This window comes from Lingula anatina, chromosome 5, assembly GCF_051362555.1.
Source record: "Lingula anatina isolate TDL-2025a chromosome 5, LinAna3.0, whole genome shotgun sequence".
NCBI lineage: Eukaryota > Metazoa > Brachiopoda > Lingulata > Lingulida > Lingulidae > Lingula > Lingula anatina.
Window position 1 is genome coordinate 13,239,773 of NC_141771.1, and position 16,270 is coordinate 13,256,042.

A 16,270-nucleotide genomic window follows, 5' to 3' on the forward strand; every position below is an offset into this window, starting at 1 on the left:
CCGGAAGATCCAGAAGACGGCTTCAATCCACCCCTGTGTATGATACACTAACATGAGTTATTAGTGACAATATCAGATTTCTCCCGTTTGATTGCAAATGTAGTGCCTTGTGCAACTGGAATATTTATGTGCTATCTGTTCATGTTGAAATCAACGATAGGGGGCCTTTATCTATCGCTCTACTATGTAAAAGACCAATCAAATCAAATTACAATAAGATATGGTAATTTTTAAAAACATGAAAGTAGGTAAGATATGATTGCAAATTTTATTAAGTAGAGTTAAATACTTCAGGATGGCTCTCACAGCAGCACTTTCAGCATATTCCAAGAGGGAACTACACGTATTTGCTGTAATAATTATATTTTATTATATATTTTTATAACTTCCTTCAATAAATACCCTTCAATAGTCATTGATTCACCGCTTACCACGTATGTAAATATCAAGATATAAACAAAAAAGAAACAAAGTAAATTCCATGAAAACCGTTCTCCAATTGTAATGAAGGTAAGCAAAAATATATAAGCTGTTAGTCTTTTTGTTGTTGTCATGACAATGGACACTACTAGTATTTCCCCAGTATAACAGTTATCACAAAAATTCGCAAAAGTCACAATAAAAGTTTGAAATTTGAAAGATTTTACTTCTCTGTGCGGAAAGAAATTGTCCTGACCCGTCCCTGCATCACGCGAGATTATGCGAGACTATGAGTGAACAAATGCTTCCTTGCCGCTTCCTTGAATTTCCCTGAACAAACGTGGCTTCATGTTCAGTTCGTCGTATTCCTTGTCAGTAAGTTTGCATACAAACTTTTGTCTCTCTCTGTGGAAGAAAGCCGAATTAAAACATTGCCACATCAACTTAAGCTCTTTATCCCGGTGGCTGGAAAGAACTCGGAACCACTCTTCGTTACGTGTGCGTTTTTTGGCCGTGATCATTTCTCCCGTAGCTTTGTCCCTGGCTAAATCGTCAATGAAGTTCGGGAGCTTTTCATAAAAGTCCATCTTGTTCCTGTAAAATGAAAATAAAATGTCAATTTATACACTGTACATATAGAGCTGTACACATATACACTATACATGTACATGTATACACTACTTCTTATACCGGTACATATTGTACATTGTACATATACACTCAACTGTACCACAATGAGTCACCAAATGTCCAATTCTACTAGATCTCTTGCCTCTCCTCACATCATGAAACATATTGTGATATTGTCATAATAAACTCCATTTGTAATAGAACACATTTACATTTACCTAAGAGAGGACAGCCAACTACGGTTACGATATGCATATACATATACCAGTAGATTGGTGGCTACAAAGTTTTGTTAAGGGGGTGGAGGCAAGAAAAAGGTTTTACCTCCCTTGGCAAAAAAAAATAATAATAATAATAATAAAATAAAATAAAATGCAGAGCACACAACTGGGAATAGCTTTGTATATTAATATGGTGGAAAGAAGAGAGTACCACAGCAGGAAAGAGAGGATCGCAGAAAAGAAAGGAAAGCAACAATGGACAAATATGTGCACTGATGCCACCAATCACATGTAACATGTCTTACTTTCCAATCACGTTGTCCACAATGCCCAAATCTTGCGCATGCTCAGCGAGGATAGGCTCTGGGTGCGAATACATTATTTCATCTGCCTTTTCTTTACCAACTCTCTTCGGGAAGAAGTATGTCCAGTATTCCGAGCCATATAAGCTCATGTTTTGATAAGAAGGAGTCAGCAGTACACCCTAAAGATAAAAAACATACACAATAATCATTTGGCAAAAAGGTGTGCACAGGATATGCCAGCCACCACGATAAAAAACTAAAACAATAAATAAATAAATGAACCAGTCAATAAATAAATAAAAAGAACAATACATTAAAGGCAAATAAATTCAAAAGGCATAAAGCCAATAAATAGAGGAATATGATAACAAATATGTTGCAATGCTAAAACCAATATATATATATATATATATATATATATATAAACAATAGTATTATTATACATACTGGATGTGACACGACAACGTCGGCCGCTGCCGCAAGCATCGCTCCCCCGGCCCCAGCGTTCCCCTGAAGAGCAGCAACCACCAACTTATCAGTCATCTTGCTCATTTCCAGGATGACATCATCGATTTTATTTATATTATGCCAGGCTTCCAATACTGGGTCGCTGCTAGCTTCTATATGGCAGAGATGGATTCCTGATTTTACAAAAATATTATATTTTAAAAAATTTTTGAGAAACATCTTTTTCTATCTTGTCAGTTTTAAGTACATTTTTAATCTAGTTAATTAAGTTTAGTTTTAAGCTGATAAGAATGAAGTAATTTTTCTTTAGTCAACAGCTTTATATTGAAATAGTTTTAAAGTACTGCTAGACATCGAGATATTGAAGGTAAAATTATTGAGCTGTTGACTGAAGAAAAATTATTTCATTCTTATAACATAACACAGCTTATGAAATTATTCTCTGAGTTTTAAGCTTGTTTCAAAAATTAACCCTAGGCACTTTCTTTAAAATATATCTACTCATTATTGCTAAACATCATTTCTTAAATAGTTTCAATAGGTTTAGTGATAAAATGTCGTTGTTTTATAAAAACAATTAAAAAGCAAATATATATTATACCGGAAGTATAGTAAAACTTTTTTCAGCCAGAATTGTTTGAACATCTGTGTACATCAAGATCTCACCTGTCGAAAAGAAACGCTCTCCGCCCATCAACACAACAACTCGGATGTGGCTCATCTTGGCAACTTGACTGAGGACCTCTTTCAAATGATCCGCTTGGTTGCAGTCCATGGCACCATTGTAAAAATCAAAGTGAACGTAGCACACTTGTTCGGAATGGCTCAACCAAACTTGACTATATGAAGACAAATTGCTCAAATCTGCAATTCCCGAGGCTAGCGTTGGTGAAACTGCAGACACTGCTGGTAGCTTGACAGACAACTTCTTTTTGTCCTTGAAAAACATTGGATATATCTTTTCTTTCCGACGAATATTATTTATTTTTTCACTTTACATCTTAAATACAGCAAATAAAATTAAATAAAGCAGAATTAAATTTGTTTTACGTTTTATTTTGGTCTGATGACATTCAACTGCATTTTCACTGCGGAGCAGTTCTATTTGATTGATGGAAAACTTTCATGGCCGCTGGTCTTCAGAGTTAGTAAAAGCGACTCCACCACAAGATTTATTTAGCAAGCTAGCTTTTACGTTGCTCTGACGCTCAGGGTAGGTATTAGAAAAAAGCTCATCAAATGAGCCCCTCTAATTTTCAAAGCAGAGGGGCTAATCGCGCTCGGCTGTCACCTTGATTGGATAGTAAACGGTTGTCGTAAAATCGCTAAATAATATTAAAACCGGGTGCATAAACTAGAAAACCACCTAGGACAACCTTAGACTGCCACATTAATCCAATACAATGCAAAAATAAACTATAACAAGTGGTTAAAGCCTTCAAACCGAATGTCGTAAATCCCCATATACCTCCATAGAGACAATAAAATAGAGTCAGCTTGTGAAACAAAAATAAACCAACTTAAACATAATAATCGAAATAAAATACTGCCGGGCATCGGAGCGGCCTAAAACTTGGCACGCTTACCGCAAATACTACAGGCTACATCATCCCGCCGCTCGTTTGTAAATTCCGTGCATGGCATACGCTCAATCAAACCGTATATCCAAATTGCACCTCTGATGTTTAAATTGGTCCTCTCTAACCTACCATTACGAAAAAGAAGCCATGCCATTGGACAATGCGACCTCTGCGGTTACGTCATTTCCTGAATTGGATTGTAGAGAGGACTTTACGACATTCGGTTTGAAGGCTTTAACCACTTGTTATAGTTTATTTTTGCATTGTATTGGATTAATGTGGCAGTCTAAGGTTGTCCTAGGTGGTTTTCAAGTTTATGCACCGGGTTTTAATATCATTTAGCGATTTTACGACAACCGTTTACTATCCAATCAAGGTGACAGCCGAGCGTGGGGCTAATTAAACATGTTACTCACTCTAGAAGAGAGAGGAGAAACATTCTGAGATCCACAAAAGCATACTTTCTGTAGTAAACACTCGTCACCTGTCAACTACTATTCACGAATGTCTCCTGATGCGACAGTTGAGACAAATAAAAAATAGGTTTGGAAAAATGAAAAGAAAACACACTCACCTTCAGGCAAGTTATCCAAACTCCCCGATTGTCTCCGCTTTTAACCAAAATGGACCCTTGCTTCTTTCCAACTACAGAGCCAGGTTTGTGGGCACTCAGCATTTGTCCCAAAACTCCGCCACGGTCTTGCTCTATGTGGGCACCGTATACCCTATACGTTTCGGTTAGCTCTGTTTTGTTGTCGAGAAATGTGATATCAGCAAGGGCGCCTGGCTGTGTATCGGAACTGCGAATGATTCGGCATATATCTTCAGCTGAAGCAGACCAGTCGATCTCCCTGTCGGACTTTTTCATTGAGGGCAACAGGCAGCCTTTTATTTCTGATCGATTGTAATCAAGTGGTGTTGGCGTCACCCCAAGTTGATACCTTGTGGACATGATGGAATGGTATATAATTGAATTAAAACGCAACGTGTTACCGCACTTTAAAACAGTCGACAGAGACTAAAAAGGAGCTACATGCTTCCTCTGGGGAAGACAACCATTATTATTATTATTTATTTATTTATTATTTAATTAATTAACCTGCAATTAATCACTGAAACAAAGTGCAGTCTAATTGAATTGAAATACCTCGTAAGCCCGTCAACGACCAGCTCAGCGGCCAAGTCACTGATTTCCCCACCGTACACTCCTGTTTTCGTGGCGTTTGCTTTTAATGGGAATGTCGCCGTACTCCAGATGTCGCCTCCGTCCATAACCGGGCTAGCTTGCAGCAGCGTCGCACCCCATTCCTTCTTGTCTTGTCGTATGGCCCAATCAATGGAATTAGGTCCCCGGTCACCTGCAATACCCGGATGAAAAACCAAACATGGCCGCTCGGTCGTCTTCCAAATTGTTTCTGGGATGTATTTTGTAAGGTATGGGCAGATGATGACGTCGGGTTGGTAAAGTGTTACCGCATTTTCCATGCCACTTCCACTATCACACGGTACGACATGAGTAATAACCTGGATGATAAATAGGAATAAAAATGCATACTATTACTAGCAGTCACGTATACGCAAATAAAGGGCGCTATCCTTAGATGGATATAGAAAAACACTTTTAAGCGGTTCCCCGTGGTGTTGGAGTATGATCATGATATTTTCTTCCCAAACAGTTCTCAAAATCCTCTAGCATTCGCTTTGTGAGTTTTCTTCTTTTTTAATATTTCACGGAGACCACCAGGTTTTCCTGTACGTTTCAGAAGGAAATATCGATACCTGGCATTTCTGAATGTGTTTTTATCGTATCTAAAGTCAGAATTGGTAAAGACTACTAGTTTGTGTTGAATATGTATAAATAGAAAAATATTGCGGATAGCATATCTGTGAAAACCCCTCCAGATGTAGTATTTTTAAGTATGTGCTTTTTTATTTCAATTATATGGAAATTTTAAGACTCACTGGATGCTTTATTCCCTTTTTACTTTTTTTTACACATTTATATCTGTTAATGTGTTCTCCCCATTTCATTTACCGGCAATTTTGCACTCAGTGATACCTCAATGCGGCAATAAAGACATGTATATGTATATCAAAATCTGAAGGTATTTTAAGGCTGATTTTAACCATGGGTAGCTACATGTACATGTATTACAGGGCATTAATTCGTTTATGCTACCAACAATTCATTTCATATTTCCCAGTTCTCACTAATGAACTTATATCATACTTTGTGATCGTTTATGATTATGATTTGGTAGTCCGAGGATATTTTTAAATATATATTTAAAATATACATAATAAGTCATTTAAACGCACTCGAAAAGTTATTCAGTTTTTCAAAGTACTCAGTGCCCATGTGGTATGAATGTCTCTGAAGATCTGATAGTTCTCAGTTTTATACGGTATATTTTTTAGTTGGACGCAGAGCATAAGGCACTTTTATTTACCTCAGGTAGTAGATGATGTGTTTTGTGATCATTGGAGATTAAAATGGCAATAAAAAATTTAGAGTTGGGATTTAATAGTTTAAAGAAAATGGCAATATATGCTTTCGTTCATAAAACTAAGAAAAACATGTGGGAAGTTTAACAGCGTGAATATACATGACAAACTGACTTTAAAAACCAACACCAAAAACTACACCAATTCATGATCAGTTGTTTACGCCATAAACATAAAAACAGTGTGCAGCCCAGTGTTATAAAAGGCGAGAAACCCGGAAGATTTGTTAAAATAAGTTAACCCGTTGACAAGCTGTCGTGATGTTTTTCTATTTATTTATTTATTATTATCATTCTAAAAAAAACAGGGCTCAGTTTTAGAAAGGACGTTATGCACTAACCATACAAAAGCCAAACCAGTGGATAAATTCTCTAAACACCTGCTCCCCACACCCTTCTGGATCCACCACTGGCAAATCATAAGGCAAAACCTTTATTTTTCTATTTGCATTTCTTTATTTAAAGTTTTAAAATTATATTACCATTAATATTTTTATTATTTAATTTCATTTTTTCTATTTTATTTTATTTATTTATTTATTTATTTATTTATTTATTTATTATTTTTTAATTATTTATTTTATTTTATGTATTTATTTTTTTATTATTTATTTATTTATTTATTTTTTTTTTTGAGGGAGGCTTTTAATATAACCGGCTGTCTGCACGCAAGACAAGATTAAGATCAGGAACCAACATGCCCTCTACCAACTTGCAGATAGAAGGCTGCAGAGAGAAATGTAAACAACATATACACTTTAAGTGAGAACAACACTCCATGTGAGACTCAAAAATTCACAATTAATACACAGTTAACAGCCCATAGAAATATAAGTAATTCCATTTTAACGTCCAAGCTAAGGTTATCGACACTGTTTTCTAAAATCTGAGCTTGCCATCACGTGGCATGTGAACTATTCACTGTATGAACTACACGTTTGCCAAATTAGCGATCTGGAAACAGCCGTTTCATGCGTTTGTACAGTGTACAAATGCCATCAAAATTATGTCTTTTAGGTCATCATAGCTCTCAAATGTTTGTTTTTAAAGTCAAAGCATTACTTTTGTGTCCGTTCTGTAATAAATTGAACAAAGAAAGATTCAATCACTCTGCAATTATCGTAAGCAAACACATCCAGGACGCGGCTATTTTAGCAACACACTGTACTACAAGTCAGGTCAGGTCACCCACCTGTTACTAGTACAGATGTACCCAGTAAAGCAGTATAACCTGTTAAATGGTCAAGATGTGGGCGAGTAAACGGTCAACACCACCCTCCTCTCTGTAGGTAAGTGTGGAGGGTGGTTAGACACCCTATGAAACGAAAAATAAAATCCATCTCTCTCTTTCTAGATAAAGCCAATTAACGGATTTCCAGCAACGCCGCAAGATAGAGTGGTGCCCGTGGGGTTAATCAGCCAAAAACAAACAACTCATCGTTACGATGTTGATGGTCGACTATTATTTGATTGATTGGTTGATTGTACATATTTTTTCAGGACACGTGTCCCCGAATCTCACGTCGTCAGGTGACCTCTGTAGAAAAACATGCCGAAATTCGCCTGTGCCACAAATTTATATGGCCCCATAAACTGTCAGAGCACAAAGGTGGCATTGTACTAATGTTCATGAAATTCAATGCTGTTTAATTGAAAACAATAGTTGGTGGTATGAATATTATAGATGGCCAACCTCCGTAAACAGGGGCGAATCCAGGATTATCTGAAGGGGGTCCATTTTTTTTCTTTTTAGCAGTTTAGCACTATGATTCACCTATTCAAAATTCTAATATCAAGAGGGGAATATTGGTGTGATTTTTTTCCAGAAACCGAAGGGGTGGTCAGTGCCCCCCCCTGTCACCCCCCTTAATCCGCCACTGCTTAAATATCTCTTAATAGATTGTTACAAAAACACATTCGACTAAATTTTAATGTCTAAACGGATTCATTAGGCCTTAGTAAGTACGGGTAACCGACGTTTGCCCCAGGAAATATCCGTTAATGGCACTTTTCGGCCAAAATGAAGAGTTTAAGGGGACACATTGACCTAGCTCGAAACCCACAAAGCAAGTTACGGGACAGTGAAAAAAGGAAAGAGCACGTGGCATGTGGCATGTGATCGGTGGATTGTTTGAATATTACTCTTGCCAAATAAGCGGTCTGTCGTTGCGACAGAGAAAAAAATCCCATCAAAATCATGTATGTTAAGTCATCATAGCTCTCAAATGTTTGTTTTGAACGTCGAATCATTACTTTGGTGTCCCTTCTAAGATAAATTTAAGCAAATTAAGATTCATTTTATTCTGCAGTTATCATAAACATACATTTCTTGGTCGCGGCTACTTTAGAAAATTGTGCACTTGGGCCTGAACTTAGATCGACTACCTTTAGAAACGTGCTAAAATTCGGCTGTGCCACGAAATTATATAAATAAATAAACTGTCAGAAGGCTACTCAGCTGAAAAAGAACATCAAGCAATAATTAGCTTTATGGATATAATATTCTGATGACGCCCTTGTTCATTTTAATGAAAAAATAAATTAAAACTCCTCAAGCAAAACATATATGCCTTGGTTGTGTCGACACTTGCTTTACTTACCTTCATTCTTTGTAAGGTCATCTTAACTCTATTGGTCAAGCTGTTAACAGCATTCGAGACGAGTAAAACACGGAGTCCTTCCAGTAAAGACGGGTTTCTTGCTACCTGACCCGGCATGGGCAAATACGGCGGCATCGTTGAATGTCTTTTCTTCTTTTCTAGCTATCCACGAACACCTAAGGCGAAACAAAACGATGAAATGAAATAAAATAAAAGATGTTCAAACCTCAAAGGCTTAACCGATGCTGTTATTAAACAAGGTTCCCTGTTAATGTTGACCAATGTTATCATGCGCCTTATGCACTTTTATGAGGACAGGTTGGGTTACTAGGTCACGCTATATACAGTATCCGAATTTTTATATTATGTTAGGGCCCGTTAACAATCAATTTTGCTAAACTAGCTAATGCGGACGAATTCCACGGAGATTCTCGCTGAATGCAATCAGTAACGCCTCCTCTTCTTTCCAACGTACTCGTGTAAATGCCAGCTTCCCTGTTTTCTAGTCAAAGCAAGGAGAAGGCGTGTTTATATCTGTTAATCTGATCGCATTCAGCTATGGGCCATGTGGAGTTCGTGCGCATGAGTTAGGTCGACTAAAGCCATTGTGAACGGTCCTTGCGGTAACAGAGGGTAACCAAGGTCAAGGTTTAGGTCAACACACCGCGATTTGACCAAACGTACAATGATATCTTAAATGTAAATAAACATTTGAGAGGGCGATAAGGGTGGATGGTCAGCAAGGACAAACTACAGGTAACAAGGGGACAACCTAGCCTCCAAAACAACATTTGTTGACATGTATATATATTATGACGAATTACTACATGTGGGGTCAGGTTCTGTGTGCAATTTACATCCACCGGAGAGGCTACTTATATGTACGTGCCGAAATTAAAATTAAAAGGATAATAACTCTTCGTTTCGGTCAAAAAATGAATTTTCCTGGAGTAAACGACAATTTTCCCATACTTACCAATGGTTAATGAATCCATTTATACATTCAAATTTAGTCCCTGGTTTTTTTCTAAAAAGTTTAGTTTTTAGTTAAAATCTCTTAAGAGATTTTAACAGAGTATAGCCATCAATGGAGGTAACATGGTCTAAAGACAAGCTCAGATATCAGAATAATAGCTTTAACTCCCGTTTTTGTGGTAAAACAGAATATATTATATTTCTATGAGTTATTCACAATGTTTTTATTGTGAAATATAGATCTCATACAAAGAGTTATTATCCCTTTAATTTCTAACTTAGGCACCAAAAGCGACCGTTAAATTTTATAGAGCAGCTCAGGCCCATTACTAGAAGTGGTATTCCATTTATTTATTTATTTGTTCATTTATTTATTTATTTATTTATTTATTTATTTATTTATTTATTTATTTATAAAGTAGGCTGGGGCAGATGTTATTTTATGAAGCAATATTAAATAAAGTTGAGTTGAAATATAGCGGCTAGTATTTCATTTTTAAATGTTTTTTTAACCGATTAATCATATTCTGCTTAAATTGCCTAAATTAAAATTAATTTCTTACTTTGGCACCAAAAGGGACTATTAAATGTTGAAAAGCAGTTCAGACCATTACTAGAAGTGGTATTTCATTTATTTATTTATTTATTTATTTATTTAGACGTTATTTTATGAAGTAGTATTTTAATTTTAAGAATAAAGTTGAGTTTGATTATAGCGACTATATTCCATTTTTATTTTTAAATGATTTTTTTCTAACCAATAAATAAAACTCTGCTATAACGAAAAGAAAAAAACTCTCTAAAATATATACGTGTGTATTCATTTACGTTCAAATTTTTTCAACAAGCCAAACGTCTGTTTTAACGATAACTGCGTCAAGAGAATTTTAAATACATTTTATCTTAATATCCTACTGCTAGTTTTCTGTTTATTAAAACCTTTATTCACATTTATTATAGAAATCTAAGTGGAAATGCCTTTTATATATGTGATAATAGTTGTACATGTAACAGCGTTGAGGGTCTTGTGAGCGGTTTCAAGAAATAAATCATTTTAATCATATTCCTCCCTATTGTTATGCTAGTGCGTCTCCATCATTTGCACTAGCACTTATTAGGGGTTATAATTACGCAACATTCAGTATTTTGCTGAGCATCGATTAAAACTAATATAAAATATATTTGCCTGTAGCTTCTGAGGCACTTCAGTTACCAACTTTCCCCGTAAGCCAAAACCTGTTCTCCCACTTGCGCTCTCTCTCTCTCTCTCTTTCCATGAATTTGAAGTTATAAATTAAAAGAAAATGATACGTACGTATTTTTCACATCAGGATCACCAATGATTATATTACTGACTTACAGAAGTTTTGTATGATGATAAAAATTAGTATTTCAAATAGCATCTTACAAAGCATACCTTTAGCTGGGGTGGCACATGTAAAAATGACCAGGTTATCAACGGCGTCGGATGAGGGTGCCACGTCACAGCAACCTAGCTCCTCGTTATATAGGCTCCCTGGTACTATGTGTATCATCTATCCCGATATATATTAATACATAGGTGTCGTGACTCACTTTTTTTTAATCTCAGTATACTTGAATTTTACCAATCTATGTTGTCTTAAGAAGGCATGAGTTAAATACTTCCCTTTAAGATGCTATCCCTACTGACAATACGTGACGCGACAAGATATATAATGCGTGGGCCTTAGTTCCACCTTTATCATTGAAACCAAAATGCGTTTTATCTATCAACATTATGGATAGGTCTAAGGACTTTCGAAAACGAGCCCACTGCTGCAAGAGCGATACACCATGAGAATAATGGATTAAAAAAATCACAACAAAAAAATAAAACATAACATTTCTCATTTTAAAACTGTTACAATATAGATTTATAGACAATATATATGCTTGTTGGTATTTATTAGTATTATACTGTTTTATTCGTTATATGTCTGAAATAATTAAGATAACTTTAACTACGAACATTAAACCCGTTTTAATACTTAAACTGACAAAATTTGATATTACTACGGACAAGAGAGTTTTTTTTTTCTTTTTTTTTTTTTTTTTTAAGGAGGGGGGATTTTATATAGCAGATGAGTGGGCCATTGCTTTAATTAATTATTCGCCTGGACATCCGTCAACAAGGTACAAAAGATATGGAAATCTGATATACCTCGACAACTTAAAAATCAACATATTTCAAACATTGGTAGAGCCAGTACTTCTTTACGGTTCTGAAACATGGACCTTAACAAAACAACCTTAACAAAAATTATTGATGGGTTCTACACAAGATTACTTAAAGCTGCACTGATTATCATTGGAATATCGGACAAAGTGCCAAACTTGGAACTTTATGGCGAAATACCGAAAGTCGCCTCTGAAATAAGAGACCGCAGATTGAAGGCTGCTGGCCATTTTTACCGTCATACAGAAGCAGCAGCAAAAAGATTTCTGCTCTAGGTACCGGCGCATAGCTCATTGGGCACACGAAACAAACCTTACGTCCAGTTCTCCTTGGGAAGACTGGCTTGGAACACATAAATGAGATGAATTTTAAATTTCGTTTCATCAGGGTGTCTAGCCAGTGCCCTTACACCCTCCTCCAGCGAGGAAGTTGGAGTTGACGGTTTAGTTGCCCCCATCCTGACCCAGAAACAGGTTGCGTTAGTTTAGAGGACAGGATACCAGTAGCAGGAAGGCTGACCTGGCGTGACCCGACTAGACATATTGCTTTGCCTGACCTCTTCTATATATGACATGTGAAAACGATGATGAAAAATGGAATGACCCCCTTAATATGGCTCTCTTCTGCGACGGTGCACCATTTTAATGGTTAAAACTTTCTTAATGGACAAAACTTTACAGGACATATTAGTGAAAGACGTCATCGCCCAGGTAGCCTATGGAACAGGGTCGACCGCGGCAGGAGTAATATAAGTTTTATTTTATTTTCCACGTAAAGCAGGCCTTTCTTCCCTTCACTTATTAGGTAAATAAATAAATCAATAAATAAATAAATAAATAAATAACGAGCGTTAACAGATGAAGCCAAGCAACATCACTTCTACATGTATACGCCCTAAAAGTATCAGCTTTTACGAGAATAATCTGCTGTTTTTTACATCACCCTACTCCAGTGTGCCATTTTTTAAAGAGCTGAGGTTATTATTCAAAGAAAAAAAACGAGGCAAATCGCTTCTAGCATTATATGCTCTCCTTAACGTGTCAGTCTTACCCTCTTCTCTCTCTCTCTTTTTCTCTATCTCTCTCCCTCTCCATGGATTTTAAAGAAATTATAAAACAAAGAAGTCCTACGTATACATTTTAGTACCTGGAGAGGCAACGCAAATATTTCTGAGAAACGTAAGTCTATCCTTAAAAAGAAATTTAATAGTTTTTTTTTACTATTATATCATTTCAAGTAGCATACCTTCAGTTGGAGTATTAATTTCGACCAGCGTCCGAGAAGGGCACGACTAAAACTGGTGATTCAGACGTGTTTCTTGATCACTGCTACGTAAATATGTACGAAGGTATCGTAGCACGCGTCTTCGTCTTTTTCTCTTCAATCTGAGTACACTTGAATTTAGCCACCCTATGTTGTCTTCACTAAATTAGAAGGTTGGAGAAAAATATCCCCATTTAAGACAACGTTCCAGAGTCCTTGCTGTCCCAGGCCCTAGCATTTTTATACGTTTGTATACGCATTTTATAAGCATTTTTTTACATTGACCAATCAAACGCATGTTTAGAATAGAATTGGACACGTAAGCAAGCATATGGGGCGTGGCTTTAAGTAGGGGACCAAATACAAATCACGCCATTGAATAAAATTGTTTCGACAAGTTCTGGTGAAATGCATCCTGATATCCTATTTCAATGACGGTAAACAAAAACTTGACACTATGAGGCTCTGTGCGACGCATAAACGATAACCGGCTGTACTACCGAGTGTTTTTTTTTTTTTCGCCACCTTTGCAAATTTTTTTTTCGAGAGAAAAATTCTTTGAATTATTTTTTAAATTCATCATTTCAAATAGCAACCTTCATTAAGCATACCTTCAGTGTGAGTGATAATTTCCTCCAGTTTGTTAACAGCGTCCGAGAAAGGCACGAAACGAAAAGGAGTCCTGGTAAATTAAGACGTGTTTCTTGCTCTTTGTTATGTGAATACAAAAGTGTCGTGGCACGCGTCTTTTTCTCTTCAATCTGTGTATACTTGAATTTTACCACCCTATTAGTATGTCGCCTTTAAAAGGTAAGAGCAAAATATTCCCCTTTAAGACAATGTTCCACAGTCCTTGCTATCCCAGGTTTTAACGTGTTCGCTGACCAATCAAACTCACATTTTAAATAGCGTCGGACACGTCAACGACCACGGAACATGTTGTAAAACACGGTTTCAAGGCGGATGTATTTTAGTCAGGGATCGAATACAAATCACGCCACTGAGTCTAATGCACTGAGCTATCAAATTGATCCGTGAGTACTGTTGAAGGACGTTTTGCGGTTAGATTGTTTCTAGGACAGTACGTGACACCATAGAAGTATTGGTGACACTAATAGGCATGGGTAGCCGCCTGTACTCTGAGCAGGAGCAGTAGTAGTAGTTTATTTCTGTGTTGTGGATACATTAATAACAAAAAGTAATACACAATAAAAAGAACACAAACGTACACAGAGCTCATAACACAGTGATGCTGATGAATAAATTATACAAGTAAATACAGGGAATACGCACACAATACATGTATCTACAACAACATGCACGGGACCTTCACGTAGCTCATATTACGCTGTTAAAGTTGGGTCCAAACTCCTCATTTAGTTGTTTAGTCACGAGGCATTCAAGCAGAACATGCCTCTCTGTTTGCACTGATACCTCGCACACACACACAGTCACAGAAATGTGCCCGGAATTAGCCGGAGACCCATATCTGTGGATATCAAGTGAAAAATCATAAATGAATCTGTGGCCCTGGTAGAGGGTAGGAGAAAAACAGATGGAAGAAAATAGAAATGAATCGAGTAGGTTGTAAGGACATATCGTGCCAGAGATCAATTAACGTGTATAAATTAGCAAAATTATCTTGGTTTCCATTCATTTTATTATATTATCGGTGTAGTGTATTTCGATGCAATTCTTAAAATTTCTGGCAAACTCGTTTTCTATGGAGAGACAATTGAGAAAAGTAAGGTTACGTTATCATAATATTTAGAATTAAAAAAAAATAAAATTCACTGACGGGATACATTAAGCGCCGAGCCCCAACACAGTTTATTAATCATAGGCTTTATACCACGACGTACCTTCACCCCCCCCCCCCCCCACCTCACTTGTCTCTAGTGGGTTTTCAATTTAGCTGTTGACACACACATACACACACATACACACACATACACACACACATTTAATTTTGCACTTCTTTGAGACTGAAAATCAAACAAGTAGACTTAACTTCAGTTCTGTGCTAAAATGCATGTGCCCCGACCGGAGATCCTTGAGGAGCGGGAGAACGTTTACGTAACATCCCTTTTTCTGGGTACATAGATATCGGTCCTTCCTGTTCTCTCCCCCTCCTTTTCATCCATTGTAAGCCACACTGGAGTGCGGGTTATGATAAGACTTCTCATTTACAATGTATAGGCATAGGGGACCCCCCCCCCCCCCCTCCTCCCCCGACATACCCTTTTTTTTACTATTTACATGAATGTGAAAGTGGGACTTCGCGGTATTCTCAGAACTCTACTAATTCCCGGACTTATTAGTGTTTGTTACTTTTCACGTCACGAACCGGAATTGACGTTTGGCCCATGAATAGTTCAGACACCCACACACAGTCAACTAAGTCAATACTGAACACCTGAAGCAAGGAGGTTAATGAAATACAATTCCTTGCTTTTGTGAGGGCTATAGACGGAGTTCTGTACTACTCTTTATATGAACGAGTTGTTAGGATAATACGTAGCGGGCCGAGATCCAAGCCAACCGAATGTAATGAACCTTTTCATACATATGGAATGCATGTCCTAAACTTGTATAATTTTTGTACGCTTAATTCAAGCGTGGGCTCGAAAGAGGACATGGTACGTTTTCGTCTTACTTAATGGATAACACAATCTAAAGATTCCACGGTTCGTGTCAGATTTACGTAAGGTCGCGCAAAGAAAACCCAATTCCACATAATGACCAGTTAAATGATTTCTTCGTTGACGCTCCGTAGCTACATGTTCTACGTGAAGTCTCCAACTTCTAGCTCTAAACAACGTCTCCGTACTCCGTCGTTTCCAGTCTCCGTTTCTTCTCCCGTCTCCTCTCTGGGTCCCAAGGTATCAGTTCTCCTCGTTAAATATATACTAATATGTTATCTTACGTGGATCGAAAGCTGAACTATTGTACGTTAACTCTAATTATTTTTAATTGTAAAGTTAATTTCTTTACTTCGGCGTTATACAAAGAGGCCGCCGCATTGCTCAAGAGATATTGTACTACAACACATTACGTCATATGACTTCAAAAGAGATCTATGTCGGAAACTTTTGTTTCATTACTAA

At 37.0% G+C, this 16,270-nt stretch overlaps 1 protein-coding gene across 3 annotated transcripts; it reads right to left on the reverse strand.

The window, feature by feature from the left end:
* Window positions 1–249: 249 nt before the first annotated feature.
* LOC106164295 (uncharacterized) lies at window positions 250–14,330 on the reverse strand. 3 transcript variants are annotated; one of them, XM_013542172.3, is made up of 8 exons: window positions 13,775–14,330; window positions 8,729–8,904; window positions 4,772–5,148; window positions 4,199–4,565; window positions 2,711–2,981; window positions 2,024–2,217; window positions 1,577–1,755; window positions 250–1,014 (listed from the first exon to the last, which is right to left on the reverse strand). In XM_013542172.3, exons 2-8 carry the CDS (start codon window positions 8,861–8,863, stop codon window positions 708–710), a joined length of 1,830 nt encoding a protein of 609 aa, XP_013397626.1. In that variant the 5' UTR covers window positions 8,864–8,904; window positions 13,775–14,330; the 3' UTR covers window positions 250–707. The 3 variants fall into 3 exon arrangements, with proteins under 3 accessions (XP_013397626.1, XP_013397627.1, XP_013397629.1); XM_013542173.2 differs by lacking the exon at window positions 13,775–14,330 and adding an exon at window positions 13,146–13,596; XM_013542175.2 differs by lacking the exon at window positions 13,775–14,330 and adding an exon at window positions 11,121–11,492.
* Window positions 14,331–16,270: the final 1,940 nt, after the last annotated feature.